This window comes from Oncorhynchus keta, chromosome 12, assembly GCF_023373465.1.
Source record: "Oncorhynchus keta strain PuntledgeMale-10-30-2019 chromosome 12, Oket_V2, whole genome shotgun sequence".
NCBI classification, from domain to species: domain Eukaryota; kingdom Metazoa; phylum Chordata; class Actinopteri; order Salmoniformes; family Salmonidae; genus Oncorhynchus; species Oncorhynchus keta.
In genome coordinates this window covers 23,722,282-23,742,119 of record NC_068432.1, presented here as the reverse complement: position 1 = coordinate 23,742,119, position 19,838 = coordinate 23,722,282, and the positions used below count along the sequence as shown (strand labels likewise).

The following is a 19,838-nucleotide window of genomic DNA, read 5'->3' as shown; positions in this document are numbered from 1 at the left end:
CCACTGGCTTTGTTAACAAGAGAAGTTGAGGTCACCATGCTGCCTGTTGAGAAACACTGATGACTTTATTATACATATGTTAGACATGACTATATTCACAATTAGTCATATGCTTCTTAAAAATATATTATAATCCTGTCACCTCTCTGTCCCCTTCTCACTGTCTCTCCTCACACTTCTCTCTCTCCAATACTTGATCTTTCCCTTCCTCTTTCAGTTTTCATTGATCACTCACTCACTCACTCACTTGGTGAGGGCTGGGGTTGGCATCAGTGTAACCAAGTCTAGATGCCAGTCAGGGAACTGGGCTAGCATATGTCTATGTAAGTCATGTCTCAGTGTTGTAGATCCAGGACTGCTGATTGGCTGTGACCCACTAGGACACCCTGGTTACCGGGAAGGAGCTGTCCGTCAGGTTGTCACGGTGACCTTGAGGAGGGTTCCATCACAGGCCCCCGCTGTGAAGCTCTATCTGTTTTCTATAATCAGCAACACCTCCATCACTCCTCTCATCAGCCTCCCTCCCTCCCTCCCTCCACTCCTCTCATCTTCCATGGCCCTTCCGTTCTCCTCTCTTCCCTTGCGTTGCTGCTGAACTTTGAACTGTGCTTCTGTCTGCACAGCAGAGTCCCTGACTGACTGTGTCCTTGGTGATGAAGGGACTGAGAAGAGGGTTGTTCAATCAGAAGTCTGTTTCAAAGCAGGGGGTGGTACTGTTAATTAGCTCCAGTGGAGGACAGTGAGGTTGAGTCTATTGGCCTGAGGCTTTGTCATCAAGAGGGAAGTATGTTTAAATGTATAAAGAAAGAAACTTCGACTTGAGTTGATTCCCACTGTTTTGTACGTTGGTCCCCCTTAAAGCTATGAGCTGCAGTGTTACACCATTCACATATCCACACAGGAACTGTTAGTGATAAGAGAGACAGCAGAAATCCACTGGGGATCCTGTTCTGATGTGCTGATGGGGCTTCATATTCTATAACACACACACACACACGCACACACACCTAGACTCTCCTCCATTGTCGCCATTCATTTCCATTGTAATGAATGTAGATTCTTCAGTTAATTCACACAAGGCAGTAGGGTTTATACATCCACAATGGAGCATGGAGGGAACACAGGGAGCATTATTAATGGAGGGAGGGAGGGAACACAGGGAGCATTATTAATGGAGGGAGGGAGGGAACACAGGGAGCATTATTAATGGAGGGAGGGAGGGAACACAGGGAGCATTATTAATGGAGGGAGGGAGGGAACACAGGGAGCATTATTGAGGGAGGGAGCACAGGGAGCATTATTAATGGAGGGAGGGAGGGAACACGGGGAGCATTATTAATGGAGGGAGGGAGGGAACACAGGGAGCATTATTAATGGAGGGAGGGAGGGAACACAGGGAGCATTATTAATGGAGGGAGGGAGCACAGGGAGCATTATTAATGGAGGGAGGGAAGGAACACAGGGATCATTATTAATGGAGGGAGGGAGGGAAGGAACACAGGGAGCATTATTCATGGAGGGAGGGAAGGAACATGGGGAGCATTATTAATGGAGGGAGGGAAGGAACACAGGGAGCATTATTCATGGAGGGAGGGAAGGAACACAGGGAGCATTATTCATGGAGGGAGGGAAGGAACACAGGGATCATTATTAATGGAGGGAGGGAAGGAACATGGGGAGCATTATTAATGGAGGGAGGGAGGGAACACAGGGAGCATTATTAATGGAGGGAGGGAGGGAACACAGGGAGCATTATTCATGGAGGGAGGGAAGGAACACAGGGATCATTATTAATGGAGGGAGGGAAGGAACACAGGGAGCATTATTCATGGAGGGAGGGAAGGAACACAGGGAGCATTATTCATGGAGGGAGGGAAGGAACATGGGGAGCATTATTAATGGAGGGAGGGAAGGAACACAGGGAGCATTATTCATGGAGGGAGGGAGGGAACACAGGGAGCATTATTCATGGAGGGAGGGAGGGAACACAGGGAGCATTATTCATGGAGGGAGGGAAGGAACACAGGGAGCATTATTAAGGGAGGGAGGGAAGGAACACAGGGAGCATTATTAATGGAGGGAGGGAGGGAACAAAGGGAGCATTATTAATGGAGGGAGGGATGGAGGGAACACAGGGAGCATTATTAATGGAGGGAGGGAAGGAACACAGGGATCATTATTAATGGAGGGAAGGAACACAGGGATCATTATTAATGGAGGGAGGGAGGGAACACAGGGAGCATTATTAATGGAGGGAGGGAAGGAACACAGGGATCATTATTAATGGAGGGAGGGAACACAGGGAGCATTTTTAATGGAGGGAGGGAGGGAACACGGAGCATTTTTAATGGAGGGAGGGAGGGAACACAGGGAGCATTATTAATGGAGGGAGGGAGGGAACACGGGGAGCATTATTAATGGAGGGAGGGATGGAGGGAACACGGGGAGCATTATTAATGGAGGGAGGGATGGAGGGAACACAGGGAGCATTATTAATGGAGGGAGGGAAGGAACACAGGGATCATTATTAATGGAGGGAGGGAGGGAACACAGGGAGCATTATTAATGGAGGGAGGGATGGAGGGAACACAGGGAGCATTATTAATGGAGGGAGGGATGGATGGAACACAGGGAGCATTATTAATGGAGGGAGGGAGGGAGGGATCACAGGGAGCATTATTAATGGAGGGAGGGATGGAGGGAACACAGGGAGCATTATTAATGGAGGGAGGGAAGGAACACAGGGATCATTATTAATGGAGGGAGGGAACACAGGGAGCATTTTTAATGGAGGGAGGGAGGGAACACAGGGAGCATTTTTAATGGAGGGAGGGAGGGAACACAGGGAGCATTATTAATGGAGGGAGGGAGGGAACACGGGGAGCATTATTAATGGAGGGAGAGATGGAGGGAACACAGGGAGCATTATTAATGGAGGGAGGGAACACAGGGATCATTATTAATGGAGGGAGGGAGCATTATTAATGGAGGGAGGGAACAAAGGGAGCATTATTAATGGAGGGAGGGAAGGAACACAGGGGGCATTATTAATGGAGGGAGGGAGGGAACACAGGGAGCATTATTAATGGAGGGAGGGAAGGAACACAGGGGGCATTATTAATGGAGGGAGGGAGGGAACACAGGGAGCATTATTAATGGAGGGAGGGAAGGAACACAGGGAGCATTATTAATGGAGGGAAGGAACAAAGGGAGCATTATTAATGGAGGGAAGGAACAAAGGGAGCATTATTAATGGAGGGAGGGAAGGAACACAGGGAGCATTATTAATGGAGGGAGGGAGGGAACACAGGGAGCATTATTAATGGAGGGAGGGAAGGAACACAGGGGGCATTATTAATGGAGGGAGGGAGGGAACACAGGGAGCATTATTAATGGAGGGAAGGAACACAGGGAGCATTATTAATGGAGGGAAGGAACAACGGGAGCATTATTAATGGAGGTGAGGGAGGGAGGGAACACAGGGAGCATTATTAATGGAGGGAAGGGAAGGAACACAGGGAGCATTATTAATGGAGGGAGGGAAGGAACACAGGGAGCATTATTAATGGAGGGAGGGAAGGAACACAGGGAGCATTATTAATGGAGGGAAGGGAAGGAACACAGGGAGCATTATTAATGGAGGGAGGGAAGGAACACAGGGATCATTATTAATGGAGGGAGGGAAGGAACACAGGGAGCATTATTAATGCAGGGAGGGAAGGAACACAGGGAGCATTGTTAATGGAGGGAGGGAGGGAACGCATGGAGCATTATTAATGGAGGGAGGGAAGGAACACAGGGAGCATTATTAATGGAGGGAGGGAAGGAACACAGGGAGCATTATTAATGGAGGGAAGGGAAGGAACACAGGGAGCATTATTAATGGAGGGAGGGAGGGAAGGAACACAGGGAGCATTATTAATGGAGGGAGGGAGGGAAGGAACACAGGGAGCATTATTAATGGAGGGAGGGAAGGAACACAGGGAGCATTATTAATGGAGGGAGGGAAGGAACACAGGGAGCATTATTAATGGAGGGAGGGAAGGAACGCAGGGAGCATTATTAATGGAGGGAGGGAAGGAACGCAGGGAGCATTATTAATGGAGGGAGGGAAGGAACACAGGGAGCATTATTAATGGAGGGAGGGAAGGAACACAGGGAGCATTATTAATGGAGGGAGGGAAGGAACACAGGGAGCATTATTCATGGAGGGAGGGAGGGAGGGAACACAGGGAGCATTATTAATGGAGGAAGGGAACATGAAAGAGAATCCATGCTTTTTCATAAGCGCCGCTCCAGTTGAGGCTCTGTAGACAGCTTGTGACACAGTGTGTGTTATAGAATATGAAGCCCCATCAGTAGTCCATCAGAACAGGATCCCAGTGGGCTTCTGCTGTCTCTTGTATCATTGCAGTTCAATCAGAGGTGAGAATAGGAGGATGGAGAAGGAGGGATCATTTCAACAGCTGTACTGCAGATCAGAGGTGAGAATAGGAGGAAGGAGATGGAGGAGGAGGGATCATTTCAACAGCTGTACTGCAGATCAGAGGTGAGAATAGGAGGAAGGAGATGGAGGAGGAGGGATCATTTCAACAGCTGTACTGCAGATCAGAGCGCCATTCGGATGCCTCTACTGCAGATCAGAGCGACATTCAGATGCTTCTACTGCAGATCAGAGCGCCATTCGGATGCCTCTACTGCAGATCAGAGCGCCATTCGGGTGCTTCTACTGCAGATCAGAGCGACATTCAGATGCTTCTACTGCAGATCAGAGCGCCATTCGGATGCCTCTACTGCAGATCAGAGCGACATTCAGATGCTTCTACTGCAGATCAGAGCGCCATTCGGATGCCTTTACTGCAGATCAGAGCGACATTCAGATGCTTCTACTGCAGATCAGAGCGACATTCAGATGCTTCTACTGCAGATCAGAGCGACATTCAGATGCTTCTACTGCAGATCAGAGCGACATTCAGATGCTTCTACTGCAGATCAGAGCGACATTCAGATGCTTCTACTGCAGATCAGAGCGACATTCAGATGCTTCTACTGCAGATCAGAACGACATTCAGATGCCTCTACTGCAGATAAGAGCGACATTCAGATGCCTCTACTGCAGATGAGAGCGACATTCAGATGCCTCTACTGCAGATGAGAGCGACATTCAGATGCTTCTACTGCAGATCAGAGCGACATTCAGATGCTTCTACTGCAGATCAGAGCGACATTCAGATGCTTCTACTGCAGATCAGAGCGACATTCAGATGCCTCTACTGCAGATAAGAGCGACATTCAGATGCCTCTACTGCAGATGAGAGCGACATTCAGATGCCTCTACTGCAGATCAGAGCGACATTCAGATGCTTCTACTGCAGATCAGAGCGCCATTCGGATGCCTCTACTGCAGATCAGAGCGACATTCAGATGCTTCTACTGCAGATCAGAGCGCCATTCGGATGCCTTTACTGCAGATCAGAGCGACATTCAGATGCTTCTACTGCAGATCAGAGCGACATTCAGATGCTTCTACTGCAGATCAGAGCGACATTCAGATGCTTCTACTGCAGATCAGAGCGACATTCAGATGCTTCTACTGCAGATCAGAGCGACATTCGGATGACTCTACTGCAGATCAGAGCGACATTCAGATGCTTCTACTGCAGATCAGAGCGACATTCAGATGCTTCTACTGCAGATCAGAGCGACATTCAGATGCTTCTACTGCAGATCAGAGCGACATTCAGATGCTTCTACTGCAGATCAGAGCGACATTCAGATGCCTCTACTGCAGATGAGAGCGACATTCAGATGCCTCTACTGCAGATGAGAGCGACATTCAGATGCCTCTACTGCAGATGAGAGCGACATTCAGATGCCTCTACTGCAGATGAGAGCGACATTCAGATGCCTCTACTGCAGATGAGAGCGACATTCAGATGCCTCTACTGCAGATGAGAGCGACATTCAGATGCCTCTACTACAGATGAGAGCGACATTCAGATGCCTCTACTGCAGATGAGAGCGACATTCAGATGCCTCTACTGCAGATGAGAGCGACATTCAGATGCCTCTACTGCAGATGAGAGCGACATTCATATGCCTCTACTGCAGATGAGAGCGACATTCAGATGCCTCTACTGCAGATGAGTGACATTCAGAAGCCTCTACTGCAGATGAGAGTGACATTCAGAAGCCTCTACTGCAGATGAGAGTGACATTCAGATGCCTCTACTGCAGATGAGAGTGACATTCAGATGCCTCTACTGCAGATGAGAGCGACATTCAGATGCCTCTACTGCAGATGAGAGTGACATTCAGATGCCTCTACTGCAGATGAGAGTGACATTCAGATGCCTCTACTGCAGATGAGAGCGACATTCAGATGCCTCTACTGCAGATGAGAGTGACATTCAGATGCCTCTACTGCAGATGAGAGCGACATTCAGATGCCTCTACTGCAGATGTACAGAGTGATGTTCAACCAGATAGTAAGTGAGTGTAATGTATATTCAGGGATCACAAGCAGCTCATTACCAACGCCCAAGGCTTTGGATGTTCAGTGGAGATGGTAGACATGACGACAGGGGCCTGTACCCTACAGCTAAGCTGCCTTACCCCTTCACCCTAGCCCCCCCTGTTTTCGTTTTTCTCTCTCTCTCTCTCTCTCTTTTGTCTATTTTTGTTCTCTCTCTTCATCTCTCTCGCTCCTGCCTTACGTCTCACCCTGGCTGTCAGCCCCGCAGGTGCTCTGTCTCTCAGCTGCAAAGCCTACTGGGAAATCAGCCTAGTGTGACAGATCTGGTTTGTAACTGGATTGGCTCCTGAGTGTGAGTTAAACCGGGATAGAGAGAGAGATGGAAAGAGGGAGTGACAGATTAAGAGAAGTTTAGGATTGAAAATTGGTTTTGAAGTCAAAGGAACATTTTGTGTGTGTGAACACGGCTTGGCGCAGTTTCCCTAGTAACAGAGTAAATCTGTAATGGAATCAGTGCTATGTAACCAATAAGGATGCTGGAGCTTCACTGCATGTTAAACAGGCTGTCTATCGAGACGTGTGTTTGTGTAGTGTGCGCAACCCGACAAGGAATTACGTGAACCCTGTTACCAAGCAAATTCTAGTGATGCTGAGCTACATGGCTGTGTGTGTTTGTCAGTGTTGGGGAATCGACTCTGAAAATATAGTTGACCAATTATTTCTCACAGGAAAAGTTCAGCTATGCTGAAATGACCCTTTGGAAAAAATAGTTTACTTAACTAACGTTACGTTAAAAAAGTAGTTCACGACTTCAAAACTATTTTGGGAAATGGACATATCTGAATCTCAAATGTCATGGACTAGAAATTGCCTGACAGATCCCTCTGGAGTCGGATGTTAACAGAATATAGAATTTAACCTATTAAACACGAGCTGGTCTGATGCTGGAAAAATTGTGCGTAGTTCAAGTCGTTAGCTTGGCAAAGAAAGTGAACTACTGAAAACACTACCAAAATTTGAATATAGTTCAATTACCAAGCTACTGAAAAATGTTGTTAAATGAATAGTGGAAACTAATTGTAGTTCACTACTCCCCAACATGTGTGTGTGAGTGAGTGTGTGTGTGTGTGTGTGTGTGTGTGTGTGTGTGTGAGTGAGAAACGACCGAATGAAACAATAAAGGCAGTGTTAGAAAGAGGGGGACATCAAACAACCCTGCACTGCATGCTGGGAGAGAAAGGGCCAAGACCTTGACTCAACCACTCACACATTGTATGGATAGATTCACTTCCCCTGCTGTATAAAAATACCCCTTTCCCCTTGGCTCGCTTGTCATCTATGTGATATAAGATATGAGAGGCGCACTGTGAGAAGGAGAAATTTAGACCAGGTCAGGAAGTTAATCCTGATGTGAATTGAGTGGGAAGGTTTCTGAAAACAACCTTATTCAGCAGAGAAGGAACAACCGAGCTTAGAAAGAATGAGGTGTGTGTCCGTCTGTGCAGGGAACAGACACCTGAGGTTTTGGGTGATTGAAATGTCTGCCCCATACCCCAGGAAACCTATGCCCAGTCAAGTGTGTAATAGGCTTTTTGAGTCGTGTTTTTCTTCATTGTGTGTGTGTCAAACCGAACTGAGTGCCCTCTTCTTGTCCTTTCCCACAGCTCTCCTGTACAAGCCGATTGACCGTGTGACCAGAAGTACGCTGGTTCTTCATGTGAGGACACACACACACACCAGTACATTGTCTGTCCCGACTAGCATTCGATTGATCCATGAAGGATTCTTGATCTCACCCAGAGACAAATGACAAGATTGAATTAGTGACCGCAACGTAGAGATAGATTGAATAGATAGGACAGGATCAATACTTATCAAGGATTAAGAGTTAGTGCTGTCATGAGACACATAGTGATGGGGCTGGGTAGAATCTCTCTCGAAACCCCCGCAGGTCATTAAGATGCAGCATGGATCTGTATCCACCTGCAAAGTCAAACCCTGCTTGCTGCTGTTTATAGTAAGTGTTCCGTTCCATTTGCCAAGCCTATACCTTTCCTCTGCGCTGTCCATCAAAATGACATGCTGTTATAAACAATAGGTGCTAATTTGATGGGCTACAACCAAGTGGAAAGTGAAAACCGCTAACAGAGGAAGCGGAGATGCCTAGACGTGTCCTCCAGTCTCGCTTCCAGTGCATTTCATGAATATGTTTTCCATAAAGCTAGTGGAGCCGTGACTAAAGAAAGACCAGTTGGTTTGGTACAAAGGTAAGAGAAGATCACGCAAACACACTATGAACCCTTATTCCATATTTAGTGCACTACATTTCAATAGTGTTTGCCCAGGGCCCATAGTGCACTATATAGGGAATAGTGTGCCATTTGGGACAGGGGCGCTGACAGATGATGAAAGTTACTGTGTTCTTTTCTCTTAATGACGTAGGAAGACGGGTAGTGTACTATACCGCTGACATCAGCTCAAGCTTTCTAGAGCTTGTCAGAATACATTCACTGAGGTGTGCTGACGAGGCATAAATCAGGCAACGGAAAAGAGATTGGCTTTTCTTTCACACGCTCCTTTGGAAAAAAGGAACTTAGTTACGCTGAGACTAAGGTATTTGCAATGTGGAAGCAGATTGCCTCAGCCGTTTCTTAGGTAGCACTTTAAAAATAAAGTCATTAGTTACGCCCACGGTTCAATAAAGTAGAGACTCTCATATGCTTTAATTAGAGGAAATGATGTGGCACAAAACCCAGCGAAGCATCCAAGTCGTCCAATTCATCAACACAGGTTTAAAAACACATGCACAGTGACTGTCCATAGACATTTCATTTGAATGGATGTGGTTCTCTCTGTTTTTGGATGGGGGATCTAATGGTCTTTCTCGCTCTGTGTGTTATTGTAGGACCTGCTGAAGCACACCCCTAAGGACCACCCAGACTTCCCCCTACTGCAGGACGCTCTGAGGATCTCACAGAACTTCCTGTCCTCCATCAACGAAGAGATTGACCCCCGCAGGACCGCCGTCACCACGCCTAAGGGAGAGGTGGGGTGACACACACAGAAATGCCATTTTAATAGACTACTTTATACTTTTCAGAACTTCTTGTTGTAACCTTGGGGAAGTGTGGCAATGCATTTGTGAAATGTGTTTTGAGGTCAGCGAGAAACCCACAGTATCTGTCCTCTCCTCCTACCCCCACATCCTCAATCTCTTCATTACCAGCTTCCTCTCTCTTCATCTCTCTCGATCGCCCTCTCTCTAGCATCTTTTGATCTTTCCCCTCTCTCTCTCTCCCAGCATGCAGTGCAGGGTTGTTTGATGTCCCCCTCTTTCTAACACTGCCTTTGTTTCATTCTGTCGTTTTCTGCATGTCAGCCTTTTCTCCTCTTAATGCTTCTCTCTGAGTATATCCTTTCCTTCCTTCCTCTATCCCACCATCTCTCCCCCTTGCGCTTTACCTCTCCTCCTTTCTCCCTCCATCTCTCTCTCATCCCTCTCTTCAGCTATCCTCCCTCCATCTTTCTCTCTCCCCCCATCTCTCTCTCCCGCCATCTCTTCCTCTATCCATTTTCCATTCAGTCAGCTCAGTTCTTAACCTCCCAGTCATCTCTCCATTCGTTACAGTCTGTCTGTTACCAGTTAAATGGAAATCTCTCTGCCCTCTTTGGCTTAGGCTTTCCTGATTTACTCCAGTTCGTGTTTAGCTCTGCCTTATTTTAGCTTTCCTAGTTGGCTCTCCAGAGATGGACAGATATAGAGAGGGGAGCGTTTCAAGTTCTGAGTGGCTTACTTTAGCTGATGATTATCTTGCTGTAACACCGCCATCACTGATAATGTTTAAAAAAAATATATATATATTTCACATTTATTTTACCAGGTAGGCTAGTTCAGAACAAGTTACTCATTTGCAACTGCGACCTAGCCAAGATAAAGCATAGCAGTGTGAACAGACAACACAGAGTTGCACATGGAGTAAACAATAAACAAGTCAATAACACAGTAGAAATAAAGAGTCTATATACATTGTGTGCAAAAGGCATGAGGAGGTAGGTGAATAATTACAATTTAGCAGATTAACACTGGAGTGATAAATGATCAGATGGTCGTGTGCAAAGAAGCAGAAAAGTTTTTAAAAAACAGTATGGGGATGAGGTAGGTAAATTGGGTGGGCTATTTACCGATGGACTATGTACAGCTGCAGCGATCGGTTAGCTGCTCAGATATCAGATGTTTAAAGTTGGTGAGGGAAATAAAGGTCTCTAATTTGACATATTTTATATGTAAAAGACATAAAATATAGACAACAAGCGAGTTCTTTCGTATTGCTGAACCCTGACCTATACCTCCTACAGTATATCCTTTTGGGAAGTGAATGTTTACGGCTAGGCTAGTTGCCCCTTGCTGGGCGTGCCTCAGGAAGTGATGCCGTTTCTCTCCCTGGTAGGCTCGTCAGCTGGTGAAGGATGGTTTCCTGGTGGAGGTGTCAGAGGGCTCCAGGAAGCTGCGTCATGTCTTCCTATTCACAGACCTGCTGCTCTGTGCCAAGATGAAGAAGACCTCCGCAGGGTAGGTTAACTCTCACAGAGTATCACCACAAACACATGCACATTCAGCTATCTACAGTACCCACTGTGGTATTCACTGTGCCTAAACGTAGATCATACACACTGAGTGGTCTCCAGTGTTATATGCTCCTATCATGTCAGTTCTGATGTGTCTGTGATATGAAACAGTGTATCAGGATGAATGACAGTCCAGCTCCAAAGGGATTTTCTTTTTCACTGCTATTTTTATTTCCTCCATTTGAAGTATTCTCTGATGTTATAATAAAAAAGGTAGACTATTAATTTAAAATGTGAATGTTGTCATACGTGATGCCTTTGGTGCTGCAGACCAGGGGTTGGTATTTTTTTACCCCCCCCCCAAATTAAAAATAAATTAACTCAAGCCTCAGGGTTGGATGTTTGCCTTTCTGTAGACTATTGTGGAGAAATGATTTAGAATAGTGATTAGAGGGCTCGTATAGGGCTGAATATTAACACATTGCCGTAGTGGATGTATGGATGTTGGGAAATGTATTACAATCTGGTCTCAATCTGGTGCTTGGGCCTGAGGCTGTGCGTGTGCGTGTGCGTGTGCGTGTGTGTGTGTGTAAATTGGGAATGACTGCATACACTGCCTTAGATGAAGTGTTTAATTTAAAGGATTGCCTCCAATGGCATGGTTACTGTTGTTGGCGTGATTGGGGCTCATTGTGATTGACAGTCGCTGCTGTCCCTCTACCTCACAGTGTGAAGGACACACAGACAACTACTGTTGTCATGGTTACCCCCAGTCTGTAAATCACTCTGTTATGGTCTGTAGCTTTAGCGGTCTGTCGTTGTGTCCCAAATGGCATCCTATTCTCTATATAGGCCACTATGGGGTCAAGAGTAGTGAGCTACATAGGGAATAGGGTGGCATTTCAAATCAAATGTTATTGGTCACATACATATGGTTAGCAGATGTTATTGCGGATGTAGTGAAATGCTTGTGTTCCCAGCGCCAACAGTGCAGTAGTATCTAACAATTAACAATACACACAAATTTAAAAGTAAAAGAATGGAATTAAGAAATATATAAATATTAGGATGAGCAATATCGGAGTGGCATTGACTAAAATGCAATAGAATAGAATACAGTATATATGTATGAAATGAGTAAAGCAGTATGTAAACATTATTAAAGTGACTAGTGTTCCATTATTGAAGTGGCCTGTGATTCCATGTCTATGTATATAGGGCAGCAGCCTCTAAGGTGCAGGGTTGAGTAAACGGGTGGTAGCCGGCTAGTAATGGCTGGTTAACAGTATGATGGCCTTGAGATAGTTGTTTTTCAGTCTCTCTGTCTCAGCTTTGATGCACCTGTACTGTATTTGAGACGCAGCCTACTGTATGTGTCCTCTGGTCTGGACTATAACACCATAGGATTAGGCCAACAGTCTATTAAAACACGCTATCCAGTCGATAGCTAATCATCAGTATTAACTCACTGAGAAACCTGAATCCCATTCAATCCCTCTATCTCCACTCAATCATCATTGATTATTAATGTTTCTATAATGTTTATATTGACTCCATAACCATCATTATTTTCCTACAGAATTGGTAATATATATATATATTATTATATATATATATTAGTATATATATAATATACCACCATTTCCCAATGTAGAGATGTAAATTAAGATGTAATCCATGTGATTATGGAAAACAAGGGCTGTGAAAAGCTCACTGGGGAGTGTGAAAGTGCTGTGGACGGATGGGAGGAGATTAGATATGCAGATTTTATTCAACAGCAGCAGAGACAATCTTGGTCCCCCAATCAGCTCTACCTCCGTCTGTAATAGGGAGAGTGTTTATTAAGTGGACTCTAGATCATCTTAAAGTCTTATTGGGCATGAATACAGATCCACACCCTCGAGACAACAGCGGATAACACCCCATGGACACTCTGAGACAAAGGGTTTGCTTACAAAGGGGCGGGGGGGGGTCTCACCCCGTATTAAGAAGGAGAGGAGGTCTTATAAAACAAAAGGAGGGATGTTTGCAGGCAAAAGAGGGGGTGAAGGTATATATAGGGAGAAAAGAGAGGTATCTGTATCTGTCCCTCTATAGTACAATACTGACAAAACACTTATTTAACTAGCCAAAGAAAAATACTAATCTAAAACATGAAAGAGTCATACTACTGTTTATTTGTTTTTCAGTATTTTACTTTGGGGGTAAAAACAGGACATTTATTTTTCTTGTCATATTTCCCGCCCCGTCATTTTATGAGGTTTGCACACATTTGGAGTTGTGATGTAATGTATTCCTGTGTTAATGAGTTTACTGTCCTGCCTCCAGGAATCATAATGATACTAAATGCTCGTTAGGGGAATACAAAAACATCTCCGACAACATTAGTGAGCATCTGTATAACCTGATGGATGTGCTGAACACGCATTTAGTTGTCTTTCTGTGTCTGAGAGTTTCATATGGGATTTCCTCAAGTCAAGCAATCTTTTCATACTACAAAACATAAGGAGTTATAGTAAGGGGAGATATGTTTAAGTTAAATCCTATGGTGTTGAGCACAATGGAATATGGCTCAACAAAGACGCATGATATTGCATAAAGCAAGACAAATGGAAGATAATTAATTATATGGTGGGTATTGCCCTCCTCCTTTACAGGGCCAATAGAGATATCTAAATTTAACTGCGAGCAGCAATGAACGGGGTTCACAGGATGACAGAAAGGACACAAGATTTGTTACATGCTTCGTAAACAACAGGTGTAGACTAACAATGAAATGCTTACTTACCGGCCCTTCCCAACAATGCAGAGAGAGAAAAAAGAGAAATAATAAAAAATATATAACACAAAAAATAAATGTACAATGATTAATGATATCCTGGCTATATACATGGAGTAGCAGTACCGAGTTGATGTGCAGGGTTACGATGTAATTGAGGTATATAGTTCCTACATGATAGTGCTCACATTATTTATCTTCCTTTTATATGCAATCAGTGAAAGCATTACCATGTTTATCTCTCTATACCACATGACACTAGTGAAGTTTAGTGCTGTAGGTTGGTACCGTGGCCTACTTTGAATACAGAAATGCAGAAACGAATCATTCTCAAATTCATTAGAGGCTCATTTATTTAGCCTATATACCAAATCGGTAGTCAATTTGATGTATGGTTCATGAGAATATAAATATATAAACTTTTTTTTACCAAATTGCGCAAGAATGAGGAAAATATATCCTCATGGACATTATTGCTTATTGAGGCATATTTGTTCAGCATGAGGAAAGAGGAAAGATGCCTAAATACAAAGTTTCAAGTCTCTAGGTCAAATGTCGCGGCGGATATGAGGGTTTAAGTGAGACTGCATATAACAGTGCCACCTATAGGCCAATCGGTGTATTTTTTTTTTTTTTTTAATTAACAAGTTACACATGGCCTCAAGTTTCTGTATGCCAAATAGTTTTTTAAAAGTTACTAATCTATGCATGAGTTATTTAACCATGTCAAAAAAGAAATCTAAGAATAACAATATTTTTCCCAACTTTGCTGTGATCCCTAATTACAGTAGGTCCTTATTGTCTTTGTCTCTCCTGCCTCCTCTTAAATATATGTAAGATATCGATCTCTCTCTCTCCCCTCCTCTCCACCTCCCTCTGTAGGAGACACCAGCAGTATGAGTGTAAGTGGTACATCCCCCTGGCAGACCTGACCTTCCAGTTGCTGGATGACTCGGACGTCTTGCCCCATATCCAGGTTCTGCCTGAACACGAGATTGAGGAGATGAAGACCAAGATCTCTGTCATCAAGAGCGAGATCCAGAAGGAGAAGGTGATATATTATGTTTATTTAAAATAAAACAACGTTTATTTAGGCAGGTAAGTCTAAAATAACAGATTATCTTTTGACGTTGTATCCAGTACAGCTTTGTTTTAAACTCAAACTAAACCCAATAGTTGTAAATTGAGCCTAAATAGTGGTGATGCGGCCCTTCCTTTGCCTCCCACTCAGTGTCAGGCCAGGTCATGGTCAGCTGGCCATTAAGGCACTGTGGAGGAAGAGTGTCCTGCCCAGCCAGCCTGGCTGCCCCATTCTGGGCTGGTTTCCCTGGGTGTGTCCCTCCCTCCCTGGAGCCCTATGGTCTGTGTTTGTCTTACTCTCTCTATCAGAGGCTAGAACCAGCCTGCCTGCCTGGGTGATTAGGCTGGGTTCATCACTACTGTTGTTGTTATTGGAACAGTTCCTCTCATCGCTTCCACTCTTAGACAAGTCGACTGTAGACGAGAGATCTGTGTGACACACACACACACACACACACACACACACACACACACACACACACACACACACACACACACACACACACACACACACACACACACACACACACACACACACACACACACACACACACACACACACACACACACACACACACACACACACACACACACACACAGAAGGGGTCAACTTCCAGTCACCTGGACAGAGTCAGCACGTCAGTGTGTGAATCACTTATATAGTACACCCATATACATATACATAATCCACCCCCTCACTGTATCTACACTCACAAACACTCAAGCTATCCCGTGGGAAGTTTGTTAGTTCTGATGAACTTGAGTACAGTGGAACAGCGATAGCCATCTAATGGTAGCTGTCATATAAACACAGGTCCTTAGAGGATGACTGTGTTCCCGGAGATCACCTTGTCCAGTTTCCCTTCAACTCTTTACCTCTTCAACACAATAGACTTATTTACGTCAGCCCTTTGTTGTCATTTTACTGTGGAAATCCTTGGGAGTCCGTAACCTAGAAACTGTATAGGTTTAAATTGATTTACCACCTTGGCTTTAGCCGAACGCTGCTGCTTTTATTTAATCCACCACACTCCAGCAGCAACCTCTACTTATTCTAATGGTTACTATACAGGACTGCATTTATTTAATCCACCACACTCCAGCAGCAACCTCTACTTATTCTAATGGTTACTATACAGGACTGCATTTATTTAATCCACCACACTCCAGCAGCAACCTCTACTTATTCTAATGGTTACTATACAGGACTGCTTTTATTTAATCCACCACACTCCAGCAGCAACCTCTACTTATTCTAATGGTTACTATACAGGACTGCATTTATTTAATCCACCACACTCCAGCAGCAACCTCTACTTATTCTAATGGTTACTATACAGGACTGCATTTATTTAATCCACCACACTCCAGCAGCAACCTCTACTTATTCTAATGGTTACTATACAGGACTGCATTTATTTAATCCACCACACTCCAGCAGCAACCTCTACTTATTCTAATGGTTACTATACAGGACTGCATTTATTTAATCCACCACACTCCAGCAGCAACCTCTACTTATTCTAATGGTTACTATACAGGACTGCATTTATTTAATCCACCACACTCCAGCAGCAACCTCTACTTATTCTAATGGTTACTATACATGACTGCATTTATTTAATCCACCACACTCCAGCAGCAACCTCTACTTATTCTAATGGTTACTATACAGGACTGCATTTATTTAATCCACCACACTCCAGCAGCAACCTCTACTTATTCTAATGGTTACTATACAGGACTGCATTTATTTAATCCACCACACTCCAGCAGCAACCTCTACTTATTCTAATGGTTACTATACAGGACTGCATTTATTTAATCCACCACACTCCAGCAGCAACCTCTACTTATTCTAATGGTTACTATACAGGACTGCATTTATTTAATCCACCACACTCCAGCAGCAACCTCTACTTATTATAATGGTTACTATACAGGACTGCATTTATTTCAGCATCCAGTGATTCCTTCCATAGTAAATACCTGTTTAGGAGGTTTTGGAGAGCATAAAATGTTATTTGTCACATGCTCTGAATACAGCAGGTGTATAATTGACTTTGAAATGCTTACGTACAAGCCCTTTCCCAAGAACGCAGAGTTAAAAAGTCAGGAGCATTTTGATAAATAAGGAAATGGTTATAAAATAATAATGAGGCTATATACAAGGAGTACCACTACCAAGTCAATGTGCAGGGGTATGAGGTAGTTGAGGTAATATGTACATGTTGGGGTAAAAGTGACGAGGCATAAATAATCAGGATCGATAATAAATCAGCACTACTACTCTTCGAGGTTTATGAATACAGGCCCTGTGCTTCCAGGTTGATACCAGACTGCTACAGTGGGTCATACAGTAGGGGCAGACTGACTGCCTGCCCTAATCAGAGCCGGAAAAGGCTGATTGAACTGATTACAGCCAGTGCATGGCCTGACTCTGCTTCCTGGCAAGGAATGGGTTGGAGGAGGGTGTGTAGGAAGGGAGATTCTGGAGAGCAAGGACATGGAAATTCCTTGGAATAGTTATCAAGCATCACACTGTAAATTTTAGTGAACAAAATGTAGCCGTCATTTCCCCTGTTTACAAATATCTCTGGAATACCAAATAATTATTCATGGTCAAACACACACGGTACAATTCAGGTTTAGTTGTGCAGTGTGTAGGATTTAGTTGTGATACCAGTATAAACAGGGCTTTAAACTATATTCTTCCAGGGGCCAGATGTAATAAATAATAAAAGGTTAATTATGTGGGGGCGGGACATTTTACACATTCAATTATTCTTTGGAAGAACTGTATAAAAAAGCAATGCACACACACCAATAAAGCACTTGTCATGAAATGTTGCGAAACGTAATTATAAAAGAAGTGGAGGGCGCTCAACCACCTTGAGTCGAGGTGGAAACAAAAAATGTGATAATCATTAAACGCTCACTCACCATATTTATTTTTGTTTCTATCGAAAGCTTCTTCAAAGTAATTAGGTTATTTTTTTTAATTATCTGAAAACTAAGAAAACTAATCTCAACAAATAATACAAAAAGATACAGTACCAGTCAAAAATTTGGACAAACACCTACTCATTCCAGGGTTTTTCTTTATTTTTATTATTCTCTACATTAATAATAATAGTTGTCGTGACGTTTCTGCGATGACGTCTGTTCATCGAATAATTACATACCACGTTAAATTATTTTGCAATTAAATCATATAACAATTGAGTAGTAATCTGGGGCACCACGGGAAAAGTTCATTTGAGTTACCGTTTCCCGAATGAACTCGTATCAGAATATCTCGATATACCATCCTTCATCCATTAATCATTTGCTCCTATTTCACTCTCATTCTGAACGTCGTAATATCCTATAAATCTACAAAAACCCAAGTCTTCATGATGAATCAGCTTACACAAATTGGCTTAATTATTTATTTACTAACTGATGAAAAAATCACACAGAAATACATAAACACACACACAGGATAGATAATACACTGAGTATTAACATGATGTAATGACAAGACCCTAGTGGACTTATTAACATCACAAATTCGTAACGAATTTGACATGATGGTTCTTTAAGTCCCCCTCCCCCTCAAACCATTTCACACATTCTTTATATTAGGAATATTGTTTCATTCTCCACTTTTGGATGTTTGAGTTTTGGCAGGAGGACTCCTTTGTTCCATGGAGGTTCTCTCCCTCAATACTGGAAGAGAAAGTCTGCCCGGTATTTACGACCAGTCATGTAACTGGCCAGCCATGAGTGTTGGTGTTCAAACCTTTGCCTATGAGGCCAAGTCATGACATAGTGAAGACATCAAAACTATGAAATATCACATATAGAATCATGAAGTAACTAAAAAGGTTTTAAACAATCAGTCTATTTTAGATTTTTGATTCTTCAAAGTAGTCACCCTTCGCCTTGACAGCTTTGCACACTCTTGGCATTCTCTCAACCAGCTTCATGAGGTAGTCACCTGGAATGCATTTCAATTAACAGGTGTGCATTTGAACAATCACTTGTGTTGTGACAAGGTAGTGTTGCTGTACAGAAGATATTTATTTGGTAAAAGAAGTCAAATATAAAATATATTTTGATTTGTTTAACACTTTTTTGGTTACTACATGATTCCATATGTGTTAGTTCTGGAGAGGAAAAACAGAAGGCACGTAGTATTCCTGAGAGTCGTAGCGTTCAGGAAGGGGGTCATAATATTTTGTAGCTTAAATCGGTCAAACGCTAGAGCCAAATTCATATGAACAGAAACAAACATGCCACATAGGTGCTAGGAAAGTGCTAGACAACCACACAATAGACAACCACATTAGTGCTTATCATTTTGGCACTCAACGTCGGATTTTGGTTGGGATTTTTGTTGCGTATCTTTTATTAGTGTTCAGAATTTATCAAAGGGCCAGATCTTGCTCGCAGGCCGCCAGTTGAATATCCCTGCAGTATAACAAACTGTATGTTAACATACTGCGTGCTCTGTTTGTTTCTGTGTGTGTGTAGAAAGCACTAAAGGGCCAGAGTCGTAATGTGGAGCGTCTAAGGAAGAAGATGAACGAGCAGGAGTCCTGGCTGCTGTTACACTCTCCCACCATCCCTTTCCGCATACACAACAAACATGGCAAGGTAAGCTGCAACTGCGTAACCACTGGCCTGGGATCAGATATATTGTCTTCCTCCAATGGTTAGGATAAAGACTGGGGGTTGGGTAATCTGATTCTAGATCTGTGGTTAGCAACTATGTCCATGACTGCAATGCTAATATACTGATACTGATACCACCCTGCATCCCACTGATTGGCTTGCCTCTGAAACTAAGCATGGTCGGTTTTTGGATGGGAGACCAAATGCTGCTGAAAGTAGTGTTGGCGGGCCAGTAGGGGGCACTCTTCACTCTGCTCTAAGGAGATACCAATACCTCAG

General features: G+C 43.7%; 1 protein-coding gene across 6 annotated transcripts in view; it reads left to right on the top strand.

The window, feature by feature from the left end:
* LOC118391781 (active breakpoint cluster region-related protein) overlaps positions 1-19,838 on the top strand; it is a 252,735-nt gene that overhangs the window by 145,137 nt on the left and 87,760 nt on the right. For all 6 annotated transcript variants that reach the window (XM_052457875.1, XM_052457876.1, XM_052457878.1 and 3 more), the window contains 5 exons: positions 8,140-8,192; positions 9,381-9,521; positions 10,924-11,045; positions 14,703-14,871; positions 19,419-19,541. In XM_052457875.1, coding sequence (XP_052313835.1) covers positions 8,140-8,192; positions 9,381-9,521; positions 10,924-11,045; positions 14,703-14,871; positions 19,419-19,541 — 608 coding nt within the window. The remainder of the gene's footprint in view (positions 1-8,139; positions 8,193-9,380; positions 9,522-10,923; positions 11,046-14,702; positions 14,872-19,418; positions 19,542-19,838) is intronic.